This window comes from Pelophylax lessonae, assembly GCF_965119305.1.
Source record: "Pelophylax lessonae genome assembly, chromosome: 13".
NCBI lineage: Eukaryota > Metazoa > Chordata > Amphibia > Anura > Ranidae > Pelophylax > Pelophylax lessonae.
Window position 1 is genome coordinate 191,539,341 of NC_138780.1, and position 18,189 is coordinate 191,557,529.

Below are 18,189 nucleotides of genomic sequence, written 5' to 3' on the forward strand. Positions count from 1 at the left end.
GTTCTGGAGTCCACAGCGGGGAATTGGGATTATCATCCAGGTTCGACTATCCACCAAGCCTCGCTGTCAAGCAAATACACCGAGCCTACTTCCTGGTTCTAACCTTGCCGTACAAGCCGGCCACGGCGAAAGGATTTTGGCTCCAGCAGGACGGATGTCCATGACCGGATGATGTACACTTCTCCACACTGGAACCTTGTTTTATGGGCATGAATATATGCTTACGATCGTGAGTGCATAATTTTATTCATTAAACCTATTGCATAAAGTCTACACTTAAGCCCCGTACACACGTACCGATTGTCGGCCGTAAATATTCGGCCGCCGAATGATCGGCCGATTGTCGGCTTGTTAGTATGATGCTTCCGACAACCGACAGCGCATTTTCGGCCGAACAGAATCGGGTGTGCAGGCATTAAAATTTTTGTTGGCCAACACCAGAACGGCCGATTGTTCGCCAGTCAGTACAGATTTCGACCGACAGACAGCAGATTTGCAAGACTGGGCATGCTCAGAAAAGAAAAAAAGACAAGGAAAGTTAACCATCACATGACATCACTTCTGCAGTCGGCTGTTGTTGGCTGACAAAATTCGTGTGCAGTCTTTTGCAGTTTTCAACAGACACGACAGCCCTGGACAAAAGACGGTCGATCGTTCGGCCGACGATCGGTACGTGTGTACGGGGCTTTAGAGGCTCCTCTGTCTGTCTTTGTTTTAGCCCTGTGGAACCCCTGGCTTTTGGTTTCTGGATAGCTGCCCTACATGGTGGACTTTTTCTCCCCCTGTGCCATTAATTACTTTTAACTCCATGGACTTTTGGTTCGATATGTGATCAAGCGCCTGTTAACATTGGGAATTGGGATAAGACTGCAGTATTTTCTGTGTACAGGAAGTTATGAGCTCACTGGATTTCTGAAAGGATTAAATTTTTTTTTTTTTTTTCACGCATTGTTCGGATTTACATACACTTTAAGGCCTCGGTCTACGCAGTGATAGTAATCTAATGGAGAACAAACCGTATGCAACTTGTGAGGTCAGCTTCAAGCCATCTATAGACACGTTATGACAATTTATGGTCTACAATTCCACATTACATTGTTTAGATCAGTGTTTCTCAACTCGGGTCCTCAGGGCACGCTAACAGGCCAGATTTTAGGTATTACCTTAGGGAGATGCAGACTTGAATACTGCAATCACTGAGCAGCAAATGATATCCCCATGTGATGTATTTCAGTTTTCTTGCAAACCTGGCCTGTTAATGTGCCCTGAGGACCGGAGTTGAGAAACACTGGTTTAGATTGGGTAGCAGATAAAAAGGTCCTCAAATGTATAATTACCCTGCTGACCTCCTTACCTTTGGGTCTACCTGGCTGCTGAGATCTCAGACTGGATGTGCCAGAGAGGTGGATGGTGGATGTGGAAAAAGCTCTGGATGGGGGCTCAGTCCTGCGAGAACGAGAAGCACGTTCAGGACCTTCAACAACATCTTCGTTGCTTCCTCCATGGTAGGACATCCGGTGCTGCTTCTGACTGACATCAACCAAAACTGGAGAAGCCAAAAACATGGTCATCAGTGAGTAGAATGGAGAGACGATCCACTATTTTTGAAACACCGCACAGCATGCACCAAAGACACCTCAGTAAACAGGCCATAGAAGAAAGAAACCATATTTCCTATCTCGTATGGGAGCTTGCTTATGCTGGAATATAGCCTTCAAGACTTTTACTAGAATTTTTAACCAATAAAGAAGAAAAATGCTGGAACAAACTTTATTGCCATCAAAATAAACCCTCTTGGCTTTTGAAAAGATGAGAAAGTTGCTAATTTTGAGTGTCTGGAGATCTGTACAGGTTCTGTCACTGCCACGTGATACTCCAATCCAAACATTCTTACAGCTCACTGCGGTCATGCTTGCTGTGTGGTGTTTCGTGTGGATGGCGAACAGATGAACAATGTACAAATACAGAAATTTGAAGCAGCACATAACCAGTTTCATATCAAGCAAACATATAAGGACACATTAGGACGGCGGGGTGTGAAAGTTCAGGAACGCAGACAAGGGTCCTCTCAGTATACCCATACACAAGCAACACTTGAAAATATAACATAGGCTGCACTACATTTAATTAGGACCTAGTTATATCTCCTAATAAAACCAAAAAGATCCAGAAAATGTATAGCTGTGTTTTATCTAGCTCTGGATTGCAGAAAATGCATCCACAAAAAACTCCCAAAAGTTAAAGAAGTTAAAGTCACAAGGAGGCTCAGTGCAAAAATAAAACAAAAGTGATGCCCTAGGTTGGTGGTTGCCAAACTGCAGCCCACAGGCTTTGCTTGCTGTTCCCCAGCACTTAGGGTACCATTTCTCCAACTGATACCAAAGATGAGGCACCATTCCTCCCACTGACATCAACATTGGGGCACAATTCCTCCCACTTGCACAAAGATGGTTCATTATTCCTTCCACTAACACCAATGATGCAAAACTATTCCTTCCACCAACACCAATGATGGGGCACTATTCCTCCTACTAATAGCAAAGATGGGGCATTAGTCCTTTTCCTACTGATAGAAGGAGCACTATTCCTCACACTAATACCAATGATGGGGCACTATTTCCCCCCCCCCCCCCCACTAACATAAAATGGAACACTATTCCTCTTCATACTGACACCAATGATGGGGCACTATTCCTCCCACTAAAAACAAAAAATGGGACACTATTCCTCTTCCTACTGACACCAATGATGGGGCACTATTCCTCCAATACCAATGATGGGGCACTATTCCTCCAATACCAATGATGGGGCACTTTTGCTCCCACTGACCCCAATGATGGGGAACTATTCCTCCCACAAAAAGCAAAAAATGGGACACTATTCCTCTTCCTACTGACACCAATGATGGGGCACTATTCCTCCAATACCAATGATGGGGCACTATTCCTCCAATACCAATGATGGGGCACTTTTGCTCCCACTGACCCCAATGATGGGGAACTATTCCTCCCACTGACCCCAATGATGGGGCACTAATCCTCCCACTGACGCCAATGATGGGGCACTATTCCTCCCACTGACACCAATGATGGGGCACTATTCCTCCCACTGACACCAATGATGGGGCACTATTCCGCCTACTGACACCAATGATGGAACACTATTCCGCCTACTGACACCAATGATGGAGCACTAATCCTCCCACTGACACCAACGATGGGGCACTATTCCTCCCACTGACCCCAATGATGGGGCACTATTCCTCCCACTGACCCCAATGATGGGGCACTATTCCTCCCACTAATACCAATAATGAGGCACTATTCCTCCTCCTACTGACCGTAGGCACTATGCAATTTTTTTTACTCCCACCAACCGCCAAGTCTGAGAAATTTTCTACTCTCACTAATGGGGGCATGATTTATTTATTTTTTAATCCCAAAAGGCCAAAGTCTGGAGGTAAACTGGCCCATTTGTTTAAATATTTTGGGAACCCCTGCTCTAGCTGATAAACTGGCCCTCTATGAGAAGGCCTGGTCCCCTTAGATCCAATCCTACCTGCTCCCTAACTTTGATCGTTGACACCTGTATCTTTACTTGCCCCGAAGGTTGCAGGGATAGGAGTGCTGGGTGGGATTGAATATTGCCCCCTGCAGCAGATTTCATCTAACTCTGCCTTTCCCATTTCCCCTCTTTTCTTTGGTTCATTCTACTTTCCTCTATATTGGATTGGCCTAGTTAATGCCTTTGATGTCACCAATGAGGTGAAGCTCTGCTGACTTTCATTATTTAATCATGTGCAAGCAAAAATTGCTATTTTTTATTTTCCTTGCACATAATATTGGGTATTCTTTGCAAAGTGAAACTTCACCACATTCATTAAACTTGGCGAAAATTCCCTTGCAAAGGAGAACATCCATTTGCCTTCAGTAAATCAACCCCATAACCACAATTCCAATTGTCTGTCACCACTAATCTTTCAATAAAGACTATTAAATGGAAAAACGGATTCCCCAATTCGCATGACATGCGAGTGTAACCGACTCTCAATGGAGCCAGTTCACACATGTCCAGTGCAGCCGCGGTCCGCAATCCAAAAAGGTTCCTGTGCATGTTTGGGCCCCCTTTAGGTGTGAATTCAGGCAAAAATTTGGACTGGATTTGCACCTGACCCGATGAACAGGAATGCACCAGACCCTGGGCTGCAAACCATACCCGGACATATGTGAACCCACCCTCAAACCTGCAGTCACTTTATCTGGCAACCCCCAGCATTTTGCTGGAATTGTTTTACCCTTGATAGGCTGGAACAAAAAAGCGTCTTATCAGCTACCTCTGCCTCCATAGCATAAACATTCATGCTTGGCTGAACAGAGCATGCATGGTTAGAGTCACCTTCAGACAAGCTAAAGGGTGGTCTGATCATGCCTGCATGTCCTAAACTAATGTTTAGGATGGGCAAACAACAAAATCCCCACTGTTTTACCAATTGAAAATCACTAGCTTCTTATCGCCATCATCCTGCAGTTCATTCCCATCAACCAAACTCCCAACTCTATTATCAGATTGTCAGCTTCTGATTGGACATCTACTCACAATAAGAACTTCTGAGGTCACAGCCTAGAATTAAGAAGCTGTTCCTCTGAATGTTTTAACAGAAATAGGATTATTTCCTTCACACTCTTTGTGAATAGGGGGGGTGTTCAAGTTTTCTTCAAGAGGTCATACTTTTGAAAGCCTGATGTCAACATCACAGGTATTGGACCAGAGACATCAAAAGGGCAATGCATTTAAAATGCATTAAATTACACCTTCATTTTTAATGCAACCAAGAAAATTACGTAAGGATTTATAAATAATTATTTTCTCCTTCATTTATTGAAGAACACAGCTGACATCTTAATATCAGACCATTGGGTTATAACTCTACCTTCAGATGATCAAGAGAAGAGCTCCACTGTGTCCTTCAGTGAACTCAGAAAAAAGGATTTAATGGTGCGTACAAAAAAAATAAAATAAAAATCTATTTTTTTCTTCAATAAACTAAAGGACACAGCAGAGATTTTGATCCTCTGGAGGGTGGCACCATAACCCATGCTTGCTCATGCTGTCCCCTAAAAGATCTACTGAAATTCCCAGTAGCCAACCAGTGGAGAATTGTTGGCTGACAAGACCATCTACAGACCTCTTAAACCACAGGTCAATGTATATACAGAGATGTATAAAAGAAGTGTCCTCCATAATCCCTCCAAAAGTACATACTACCAAAATCAGAGTTGCCAGGGATGGACTGGCAATCCTAACACCCCCAAATCTTATGGGAGGATGTATAACAAACACACATTTAAAAGACATTCTCTGTTTTGTTCTGGGGAAAACCTAAAACTGCTGCACCAATGGTTTCAGAACTGCAGGCCTCTGGGCACGTCTCCCCTCAAAGTTTAATTAAAATGCATTGTCAGCATGTGGGCATACTTATTAATTTGATTTCAAAGTGCAAGTACTAGCAGCCCAACAGATCCCTAGGCACTACAAGTCCCAAAAGCTCAGTCCTCAATGCCTCCCTCTTATATAAACTGAAATAGACCTACAGATACCCGAAATAGACCTACAGATACAGATGTGCTGAACGGTCACACAGACACAGCGAATTTACCAAATGAGAAAACGGAAGACTTAGCGTGCAAGCGGGATGCATTTAACATGCCAGTGAGGAAAAACACCAAAAACAGGAAAAGTTATTACCAAGTTTCCTTGGAGGAAGTTAGAAAGGGTAAGCAAAAACAGGACATGCTGGGTGGCATCTAAAAGTCTTTGCTGAGCCAAGATATCTGGATGTGCGCAAACATGGAGAAAAGCATGCTGTGCCTTTAAGGGAAGGTATAGTTATATATAGATGTATATACTGTAGATTAAATTGGAACAAAAGTACCCAATAATTAAACTCTTACTTTAAAGGGAAACTATAGTCCTCTTACTACATATGTATATCTGTCTATCTGCATCCACTATCTACATAATTTGCACATCCATTCAACACAGTCCTTCCTTCCATCCAATACAATACTGCCATCCATCCCATACTGTCCTTCCCTCCAAATAGTCCTCCTGTCCATCCATTTATTTCCTTCCATCCAATACAATCTTTCCTTACTTCCGAAGAGCCCTTCCAAATCAGTCCTTCTGTCCATCCATCCAGTTCAGTCTGTCCAAAACAATCCCTCTATGCAATACAGTCCTTTCATCCATCCGTCCATGCAATAGTCCTTTTATCCATCCGTCCACGCAATACAGTCCTTTCATCCATCTGTCCACACAATACAGTCCTTTCATCCATCTGTCCACGCAATACAGTCCTTTCATCCATCTGTCCACACAATACAGTCCTTTCATCCATCTGTCCACGCAATACAGTCCTTTCATCCATCTGTCCACGCAATACAGTCCTTTCATCTATCCGTCCATGCAATACAGTCCTTCCGTCCATGCAATACAGTCCATCCATCACAGTCCTTTCATCCATTTGCCCATGCAATACAGTCCTTTCATCCATCCGTACATCCAATAAAGTCCTTTCATCCATCCGTTCATGCAATACAGTCCTTTCATCCATCCGTTCATGCAATACAGTCCTTTCATCCATCTGTTCATGCAATACAGTCCTTTCATCCATCCGTCCATGCAATACAGTCCTTTCATCCATGCAATACAGTCCTTTCATCCATCCCTCCATCCAATAAAGTCCTTTCATCCATCTGTTCATGCAATACAGTCCTTTCATCCTTCCGTCCATGCAATACAGTCCTTTCATCCATGAAATACAGTCATTTCATCCACCCGTCCATCCAATAGTCGTTTTATCCACCCGTTCATGCAATACAGTCCTTTCATCCATCCGTCCATGCAATACAGTCCTTTCATCCATCTGTTAATGCAATACAGTCCTTTCATCCATCCGTCCATGCAATACAGTCCTTTCATCCATCTGTTAATGCAATACAGTCCTTTCATCCATCCGTCCATGCAATACAGTCCTTTCATCCATGCAATACAGTCCTTTCATCCATCCGTCCATCCAATAAAGTTGTTTCATCCACCCATTCATGCAATACAGTCCTTTCATCCATCCGTCCATGCAATACAGTCCTTTCATCCATGCAATACAGTCCTTTCATCCATCCGTCCATCCAATAAAGTCGTTTCATCCACCCGTCCATGCAATACAGTCCTTTCATCCATCCGTCCATGCAATACAGTCCTTTAATCCATCCGTCCATTCAATAAAGTCCTTTCATCCACCCGTTCATGCAATACACAGTCCTTTCATCCATCCGTCCATGCAATACAGTCCTTTCATCCATCCGTCCATGCAATAAAGTCGTTTCATCCACCCATTCATGCAATACAGTCCTTTCATCCATCCGTCCATGCAATACAGTCCTTTCATCCATGCAATACAGTCCTTTCATCCATCCATCCATGCAATACAGTCCTTTCATCCATCCGTTCATACAATACAGTCCTTTCATCCATGCAATACAGTGCATTCATCAATCTGTCCATGCAATACAGTCCTTTCATCAAAATCTATGAAATGTGTACTCATTGAAAATATACTATAGTTCCCCTTTAATGTCACCTTAAATTAACTAAATATAATTTTGGGACTTCTGTTCACAATCTTTACCGATCCTTGCTGTTTAATCTTAGCAGAAGTATCTTCGAGATCCTTGATAAAATATGTAAATTCTTATTTCCCTGGAATAAAATTCTGGAGAAAACACGGCTCAGTTTAATCAGCAGGGACAGCGCTCTCTCATATACACATCTTTATTGAACCGACCAATCCAATCCGATGTTGGCGGTGAGGTTAGGCGGCAGCAACACAGCAGCATAGCAGACTCCAAGCAATTTACACCTTCTCCAGCCTCAAGAGCAAGACTTACTCAACCTGCCTTACGGCAGCATCCCCGTCCTACGAAGGGTCACTTTTTAGGTTCTAATCATCTTCACTCCTTTCATTCGTTTTGCTTCTTAACAAACATGCAACTTTATAGGCAATACAGAGAGTACACACATGGATCGGTGGTTTTGGTCCTTGAGGTATAGATTACAAAGGGAATTTTGGTCCGGAAAAAAAAAATAAAATAAGAGAAAGACAGAGAAAGAGAGAAGTCAGAAGTCCCTGATCTCCGGGAGGGAGACCGAGCTTTTATGTGTAGGTGACATGTCAGAGGACGACCAGAACCGCAGGCGCTCCGAGAAACGGCGCTGGCTCTGTGATGGCGGCTTCTTTTCCTGGCTCTTGCTTTTCAGAAAAGTAAATTTTTTGCGAGGAGGTGCTAAAAAGGAGCGGTGACCCAAGGAAGTAGAAGAAGAATGAGTTACATGCATTATGATGAGAGAAAACAAAAAAAAAAATTAAAAAAAATACAGGTAGATGAATGATTTATAAACAGAATTCCCAACAACCAAATACAGAGAATGGATGAATGATAGATGAATGACAGAGTTCAGACCATACGCTTTGTAACCTATGATCAGGACCGTCTTTAACACATGGCAAAAGGGGCAGCTGCCCTGGGCCCAGTCATTGTTGTGGGGCAGCTGCCCCTTGAGCCAACACTGGCTGCAAATAGTTAATAAGTGGTTTTGGGAGGGCCCAAGAAAATATTTGCCCAGGGTCCAATCATAATTAAAGACGGCCCTGCCTATGACAAAAAAATAATAATAAGCCACCAGGTATAAAATATTCAGAAATCCTAAGGTTAAATTGGAACTAAACAGCATCAGAGCACCGCAAAATGAAGAATGCTATTTAATTTGTTTTTAATATTTAAACCAACCCCACCTCCCCATCCATGTCTCCATTCTTTATTTGATGAGGGCAAGAGGGATGTAGAGATATGGGAGGTTGACAACCCCCTTCCCACTGCATTCCTCTTGCCGTCTCTTGTCTCAAGAAAGTGGTGTTTGGAGACGAAGATAAGGGCTGGCTATCAAGGCAGTGGTCTCCTTTCTAGTTGGGTTGTTGTGAAAAAAGAGGGGAAGGGGCGTACTGTCCAACTGACCTAGGCGTGCATACAGGGTGTGCCAGGTGCACCCTCAACACCTTGTACTTCCCTCCTCTCCGGCCACCCACTACATGGAATGTTTCAGGATGGAGAGCGGGAAAGGGGCCAGTAAATATGTAGTTTACCGGCCACTTCCATTTTTGAATGAACAGAGTGAGTGATCGGTAGCGATCACTCACTCTGTTCATTTACAACTGAAGCATAGTAAACCATAGTTTATTATTGTGAATGAACAGGAAGCCTCTCAGCACAGAGCACTGCCCATTCATTCGCTGTCCAGTGCAGCAGAGGCTGCAGAGAAAGACTGGGGAATCTCTGTCCTCAGTCCTTTTCTCATTCTCAAAAGTTTAGACCCCTGATATTTCACCAAAGCCCCCCAAACAGGGCTCCTATAAAATTGTAAAAAAAAAAAAAAAATAATAATAATATATACAGTATATATATATATACATACATATACACACATATATATATATATAAAATCAAAAAACAAAATAAAATGTTAATAAAAATAAAGAACTACTGACACCATCCTCTGCCCTGCTGACGCGTGTGTGTTTGAGCTTTGAGGTGTACACCCTAATCCAATAGGCTACACACACCTAGGTCAACTGCATATGTATGGTACCGTATAAGAGCTTTACACATATGCTTTTTCATTCAAAATTTGTATTACAATATTTTGAACAAAAAACCTTTTTAACCACTTCCCGACCGCCCGCCACAGTTATACTGCGGCAGGCAGCCGCCCCTGCGCAAACTGCCGTAGGTATATGTCAGTCGCATGCCTGGAGCTAGGGGGCGAGCGCACGCCGCCGGCGGTGTGCTCCCACCCCCGCTTGTTAGCGGGAATCCCGGTGCACGGGGCTGACGGCTCCAATTGCCGCTTGACACCCGTGATCGTTCCCCACTGAGAGAGAAGAACGGTCGGCTGTTGTAAACACAGCTGACCGTTCTTCTCCCTGGAATGATCACAGAGCTCCTGTGATCCTTCTATAAAGGATCATATGTCTCTGTGATCATTTCACAAGCCACGCCCCCACACAGTTAGAAACACGCCCCTAGGTACACATTTAATCCCTTACTGTGTTAACCCCTTCCCTGCCAGTGTCATTATTACAGTAACATAGTAGCATATTTTTAGCACTGTAGTAATATAACTGATCCCCCCAAAAGTGTCAAAAATGTCAGTCAGGGGTCCGATCTGTCCGCCACAATGTCGCAGTCCCGCATAAATTGGCAGATTGCCGCCATTACTAGTAAAAAAAAAAAAAAAAACAATAAAAATGACAAATCTTTCCCATAGTTTGTAGATGCGATAACTTTTGCGCAAACCAATCCAAATACGCTTATTGCAATTTTTTTTTACCAAAAATTTGTAAGAAAACAAAAATTGCCCTAAAATGTTAAAAAATGTATTTTTAAATTTTTTTTTGGGAATGTTATATAGCAGAATGTGAAAAATATATATATTTTTTTTCAGAATTGTCGCTCTTTTTTTGTTTATAGCGCAAAAAATAAAAATCGCACAGGTGATCAAATACCACCAAAAGAAATCTCTATTTGTGAGGGGAAAAAAAAGGACATCAATTTTATTTTAGGCACAGCGTCGCACGACCACGCAATTGTCCGTTAAAGTATCGCAGTGCCGAATCGCAAAATATGGCCTGGTCATTAAGGGGGAAAATCCTTCCGGTCCAGAAGTGGTTAAAAAAGGTTTTTAATTATATATATTTATTATATTTTGAATAAAAAAAACTTTTTTTAAAGAACGCATATGTGTAAAGCTCTTATACGGTACCAGAAAAGTCCATCCACGCCTCAATACACTTCTTTTCCACAATTTTTAGGACGAAGCTACTTTGAATATATTAATTTAATATGGCGCCCAATTTCTCCAATTGCATTATGTAGCCTTCCGCAGCACATAGAAATATAAGAGGAAGTACTGAGGCTTCTTTTTTAAACCCTTTTTCTCTCTTCTCCCTATTAGAACTAAGACGTATTCCAGGAAAAATATTTGGAGCTGACTTCCTGTGTAGTAATTCCAGAGATGAATATTTCTGCATTTAGTTGGTCTGCACCATTTTTAATTTTGGCAGATGGATGACCTCTCATCTTCTGGCCTACACATGAAGGTCCTCTGTGGACTATTGTAATTACACGACTTACCTTTAGTTGTGAACACCTTTGGCGAGTCCCTCTCCTCGGGCCCCGGGGACGAATTGTTCACACTTTCCATCTGATGCACACGGAGGGGCCGGGAGCAGGACGGAGAGGCCGCGCACTCCAGGTTTTCTGGGGTGTAGCTACCCATGTCTGAGGAGGACTTCGGCCTCTCCCTTGAGCTCTCCTTCCGCGGTTTAATCAGTTTGGCGAGAGCTCTGGCCCCGGACCAGTGATTCTTCCTATAGACACAAAACAGAGAGAGAAATAATGTCAGAAGTACACACAGACAGTTTAGACTGCACGCCGTCTGAGGTTGGGGTCTCATTTCACGTGTTTCAGCTATAGGATGTTAAAGAATATGCAAACCCAACATTTCATATTCCTGATATGTACCATGTACCCAGGGGCTGACCGGCAACTTTCGGCCCAGAGGGCAAGTACAAACCAGAGGCCCATGGTACAGTGATTCGGCCCCCCTCCCACTCTCCCTCTTCCCAGCCTCCTCTTGACCCCCATTCCAGGCTGAAGCTCCACTCCATGTACTCTCTACCCATCGACCGAATCCGGGTTTCCCAACCTGGCCAGCAGGGGGTGGTTGGGGGGGGGGGGGGGGTGGTTTGGGACAGCTCGGTTGGGGCTGATTAGGGGAGAGTCTCCAGTGGGGCATGGAACTGCCTTCTGCTCAGACACAGTTTACACCAGGGATCCCCAAACCACGGCCCTCCAGCTGTTGCAGGACTACACATCCCATGAGGCATTGTAAAACTCTGACATTCACAGACATGACTAGGCATGATGGGAATTGTAGTTTCTGAACAACTGGAGGGCCATAGTTTGAAGACCACTGGACTTTACACCATTCATACTGGGGATGGGGGGGGGGGGCTGCGCTCTGTCCTTATCTTCATTCTGCACTGAGTAGGTCAGCGGCGGGGACCTTTACTTCTCTTCACCAGAAATCATTTAGACAGGTCTGTAGCAGAAGCGGTGCAGCCTTTTCACAGGACATCAGAGCGGCCCAGGGGGGCAAATGCCCCCCTGCCCATTGGCCCAGTCCTCCCCTGCATGTACTCGTATGAAAGTCTCTCTTTGCATTGTTTCTCTTTGTGTGAAATCCCAGGTGTTCCTGCCAGTCCCTCTGCTCCTCATTAGAAAATGACCACACTAGGCATGAGAACACAGAGTGGTCAGTTCTCTGGCGGCACTGGAAACGCAGCCTGCTCTCCTCCAATGACCAGACTTGTCCTGACACCCCCCCCCCCCGAACAGCCATTCACTGAGAAGATCAGTGTCCTGCAGTTTACCCACCCCAAGCTCTCGGAGCTCCTTATACAGCTGAGAACAGAGGGAATGTGATCACTTTTATAACAAGGAAGAAAGGGGGTTTATGTTTTTTCTATCTATACACAAATGTTTTGCCTTTCATTTCGATTTTAAACTGAAAGGGTTGTTTTACAAGATGAGGGTTCACATATACTTTAAGTGTTCTAAACCATGTAGGATACAACTGCACTTTACTGTGGAAGAGGTTGGTGCTATACAAGGTAATTATAATACGCATCATTTACTTTTTCGGAGTTGGGTCATAAAACTTGTACTGGTCCATTATCTTCTCTTCTAGTTTCTCCTTTTGTCTTCTTAAGTCATGTAATTTATCTCTGGGAGAAAAAAAAATGAAAATATAGAAATACATGTTCCAGAAAGGTATAAAAGTTACAAAGTATGCTGGGGGAGGGGGTCAAAGCATTCCCTTAAAGTGGTACTAAGCCCAGGAGCCTGCATTCACTATATCTGCTCTCCCCAGGAGCCTGCAGTCACTATATCTGCTCTCCCCAGGAGCCTGCAGTCACTATATCTGCTCTCCCCAGGAGCCTGCAGTCACTATATCTGGTCTCCCCAGGAGCCTGCAGTCACTATATCTGGTCTCCCCAGGAGCCTGCAGTCACTATATCTGGTCTCCCCAGGAGCCTGCAGTCACTATATCTGATCTCCCCAGGAGCCGGCATTCACTATATCTGCTCTCCCCAGGAGCCTGCATTTACTATATCTGACCTCCCCAGGAGCCTGCAGTCACTATATCTGGTCTCCCCAGGAGCCTGCAGTCACTATATCTGATCTCCCCAGGAGCCTGCAGTCACTATATCTGGTCTCCCCAGGAGCCTGCAGTCACTATATCTGGTCTCCCCAGGAGCCTGCATTTACTATATCTGGTCTCCCCAGGAGCCTGCAGTCACTATATCTGGTCTCCCCAGGAGCCTGCAGTCACTATATCTGGTCTCCCCAGGACTCTGCATTCACTATATCTGGTCTCCACAGGAGCCTGCAGTCACTATATCTGGTCTCCCCAGGAGCCTGCATTCACTATATCTGCTCTCCCACAGTACACAGAACATGGAAATGCAATTATTTTAGTAAATATAAACTGCTCAATCATCAACCTTTTCTCATCAGCTGTATATAGCAGTCTTGTGACTTCTATCAGTGTCTGGTTAAAGCTTGAAGGAGCAGTTTTCATTGTAGTCTGACTGTCCTATGAGGCTGCATGACCCCTGACTCTCTGTCTGGACAGTGCCGATTGGCCCTGTGCTGATCACATGCACTCTCCCAAGAAAAAAAGAAAAAAAACTCTCTAGCAATACACACTAAACTAAACATGTTCAGAGTGTCCCCAAAGCTCTGTACTATCAGGAGATGGATTGAGGACAGTGGGAGAAGGGGAGGATCAGAGAAGACAGAATCAAACAGCCTTTCTACACAATTCACAGGATTAACCCCTTAGGTCCCACAGTGAGTATATAACAAGCACGCTTTACTGCCTATACAGACTGACTTTACTGTTGTAGGTTTAGTAACACTTTAAGCTGATCCAATATCCTAATTGGATACATAGACTACTGTAGAGGCAATTATTAGACTGTTTTCTCATGTGCATAGGTAAAGGGTTAGCTTGTAAGTCCACGAGGTGGCATGCACCTTGTTGGACTAAACCCATAGTTATCAAAGCAGATTTTAGAAAGTGGACGAATTCCTGGAGTTCAGCTTTAAATATATAGTCTTCTTATGATAAACAATAAAAAAAAAAAATGGTGTTTTATTGCCCCCCCCCCCCCCCGTCTGCCTTTGCTTAGGCTGATGCTAAACCAACTGTCTATGCAGCATAAAGAAATGCAGGAAGCACAATTTACATTTAAAGTGTGCCTTTAAAAACTGTGGATATAAATCCTCTGTGTTTTCGTTTCAGAGATATATATGGCTCTAACAGCCATGGAGATAAGATTTAAAACCCCTCTGTAGGTCATTGCTGGCAAATTGGAGTCATACAAAGTATATCAAACCCTGCAACAATTACCACCCTTCCAACGAGAGTAGGCTGCGATTCACTCTTTCAGCCACTAGATGGTGCTGCACACAAAGTATACAATCAACAGCACCCATAAGAGAAGACCTGGAAAGGTTGTTGAGGTTGCCAAGGTTTGCCCAAGTTGGCTTCCTGCAAGATCGCAATACGTCATTTAACACTGAGTAATTATTGGAGCTGCTAAAGTCTGCATATTAGCCGCTTGACCTCTGGAAGATTTACCCCTTCATGACCAAGCCATTTTTTGCGGTATGGCACTGTCTTATTTTAACTGACAATTGCGCGGTCATGTAACGCTGTACATAAATGACATTTGTGACATTTTTTCACAAATAGAGCTTTCTTTTGGCGATATTTGATCATCGCTGGATTTTTTTTTATTTCTGTGCTATAAACAAAAAAAGACTGACAATTTAAAAAAAAAAAAAAAAAAATTTTTTTTTTTTTTTTTTTAAATATAAATCCCAGAGGTGATCAAATACCATTAAAAGAAAGCTCTATTTGTGGGGAAAAAAGGACATCAATTTTATTTAGGTACAGCATCGCACGACCGCGCAATTGTCCGTTAAAATAACGCAGTGCCGCATCGCAAAATAGGGCCTGGTCATTAGGGGGCAAATCCTTTGGGTCTTAAAGTGGTTAATTTGTTTGTGCAAAAGTTATAATGTCTACAAACTAACAAACTATGGGATACTGTATATACTGGAATTTGTATATTATTTTTAAACTAGTAATGGCGGTGATCAGCGACATATAGCGGGACTGCGAAAACCAGTAACGCTAATACAGTGATCAGTGCTAAAAAATATTTACTGTCACTGTATCAATGACACTGGCAGGGAAGGGCGCTCAAAAGGGTAAAATATATTATATATATATATATGTATATATATATATATATGTATATGTGTGTATATATATATATATATATATATATATATATATATATATATATATATATATATATATATATACACACATACATATATTAACACATACATACTCACACACACACATACATACATGTTGGCACAAATTCACACCATGGTAATACAAACGTATATTGCACTTTGCACTAAATCTGGAGTTGGTTACATTGTAATTCCCATCATTCATTGTATCTAAGCAGTTCTGCAGGGAAGAAACTATCCTGTGTGATGTAAAGGCAGCTTCTAGAATCTTCTGTATGTGAAATGGAGTTCTAAATGTATCTGTCACCATTGGGCAGGAATAAGTAAGCGCACACCATCGGGGCTCTGGCTCTGTGATTGGACGGGTGGCACTCACATGTACTGTTTCTGCTCCTCATGGTAATGTTCTTTGCTCTCCATGCTCTGCTCCAGGAGCATCTGGTTCTGCTGACTCAGCATCTGGATCTGGCTGAGCAGATGGTGGTTTTCCTCCTCCAGGTTGCTCTTCAGGCGGGTCAGGAGCTGCCAGGGACAAAAATACGCTTTCTAGATGGTGTCATCAACACAAAAACATCACAGACTCACCTCTGTGGGGGGCGTAAACATTGCTGCAAATGGAGTTTAATCATGGTTACCATTTGCCGATATTTTATAGAAATCGTATCACTAGTGCTGTATTCAGACATGAAATTCACACACATCCCCCAAATAAATCCCATAATGTTTGCAATATGAAATTTTATTTTCTATGCGTTACCCATAATCTTCAGCTCCATCTAGTGGCCATAATGCAGTATTTTCTTGAAATACCACAATCAAGAAAATACCGCATTACGGCCACTAGATGGAGCTGCCTATTATAGAAAACACAATGAAAATTACATTTCAATTTAGAAACAATACGGGGGATTATTCGTGAGGTTTGTACTGTAACATTCGCACATCATTTCTTAAATAGACCTCTATGTATGTGTAAGACAATAAAAAGTATGACATTAAACTGTAGAATCTGCCAGCACTTTATACAGAGGGCTGTATTGCAAAAAAAAAAATAAAAAAAAAAAAATATATATATATATATATATATATATATATATATATATATATATATATATATATATATATATATTGCAGAGCTATTGGAGCTGTGAAATTGCATGTACATTTGTTCTATGCAAATACAAATTTTCCTAGGCAAATCTTCAGTTTAGACATTCTTCATAGATTGAATCAGGAAAATACTGTACTATGGCTACTGGGTGGTAATAGTAAATAGGTATTTCCTATTAGAGTTGCACTGATAACGGTATCGGTGCCGATACTAAGCATTTGCATGAGTATAGGTACTCATGCAAATGCATCCAATACCTCAAACTGATACTTTCAGGCTCGGTTCTTTCAGCTGCCAGAGAGATTCCCCCACTGACAGCTGAAATGTGTAAAAAAAAAACAAAAAACAAAAAAAAAACAGGCAACTATCCGTTGTTTAGGAGCGGGGCCGCTGCGTCCTTAACAACCAATGACTCATTTAGCTGTCAGTAGGGTTTCCCTGTTGACGGCTGAAGTGTTAACAAAGTCCTGGCAAATGGAGCTGTGTGGAAAAAAAAAAAAAAAAAAAAAGCAGCCAGGCAATGTTTTTTAGCAACACTGTTAAGCCCCTAAAACAAAGGGATAAAAAGAAATATTGTTTCTTTTTGTATCTTTCTGTTTATTCATCTACTGATCAAAGGGGATGAGCTTCAATCTGCAGATGAAGTCAGTTTAAAGCAACTTTTTTTTTTATTGTTTTTTTATTAACCACTTAAGCTGCGGAAAGGTTTACCCTCCTCCCTGACCAGGCCATGTTTTGCAATACGGCACTGCGTTGCTTTAACTGACAATTGCACGATCGTGCGATGCTGTGCCCAAATAAAAATGATGTCCTTTTTTTTTTTTTTACCACAAATAAGAGTTTTCTTTTGGTGATATTGGATTCCCTCCGCGGTTTTTATTTTTTGCGCTTCCTGAGTTGAAGTGGTTAATAAAAAAACAAATAAAAAAAAGTTGCTTTAAACTGACTTCATCTGAGGATTGAAGTTCATCCCTTTTGATCAGTAGATGAACAAACAGAAAGATACAAGTAGAAACAATATTTATTTTTATCCCTTTGGTTTAGGGGCTTAACAGTGTTGCTAAAAAACATTGCCTGGCTGCTTTTTTTTTTTTTTTTTCCACACAGCTCCATTTGCCAGGACTTTGTTTACACTTCAGCCGTCAACAGGAAAACCCTACTGACAGCTAAATGAGTCATTGGTTGTTAAGGACGCAGCGGCACCGCTCCTAAACAACGGATAGTTGCCTGTTTTTTTTTTTTTTTTTTTACACATTTCAGCTGTCAGTGGGGGAATCTCTCTGGCAGCTGAAAGAACTGAGCCTGAAAGTATCGGTTTGAGGTATTGGATGCATTTGCATGAATAGCTATACTACAAACTATGGGATAGATTTGTGGACTTTTTATTTATTTTTTTACTAGTAATGGCGGCGATCAGCGATTTTTAGCAGGACTGCGACATTGCGGCGGACAAATCTTAGACATTAATGGCTGTGTTGAGTTATTTTGAGGGGACAACAAATTTACACTGTTATACAAGCTGTACACTCACTACTTTACATTGTAGCAAAGTGTCAGTGCCGTCAC

At 42.4% G+C, this 18,189-nt stretch overlaps 1 protein-coding gene across 2 annotated transcripts in view; it reads right to left on the bottom strand.

Moving 5' to 3' along the window:
* CCDC88C (coiled-coil domain containing 88C) overlaps window positions 1–18,189 on the bottom strand; it is a 197,499-nt gene that overhangs the window by 15,386 nt on the left and 163,924 nt on the right. For both annotated transcript variants that reach the window (XM_082275437.1, XM_082275436.1), the window contains exons 23-26: window positions 15,889–16,034; window positions 12,812–12,901; window positions 11,247–11,482; window positions 1,355–1,546 (exon numbers count right to left, since the gene is read on the bottom strand). In XM_082275437.1, coding sequence (XP_082131563.1) covers window positions 1,355–1,546; window positions 11,247–11,482; window positions 12,812–12,901; window positions 15,889–16,034 — 664 coding nt within the window. The remainder of the gene's footprint in view (window positions 1–1,354; window positions 1,547–11,246; window positions 11,483–12,811; window positions 12,902–15,888; window positions 16,035–18,189) is intronic.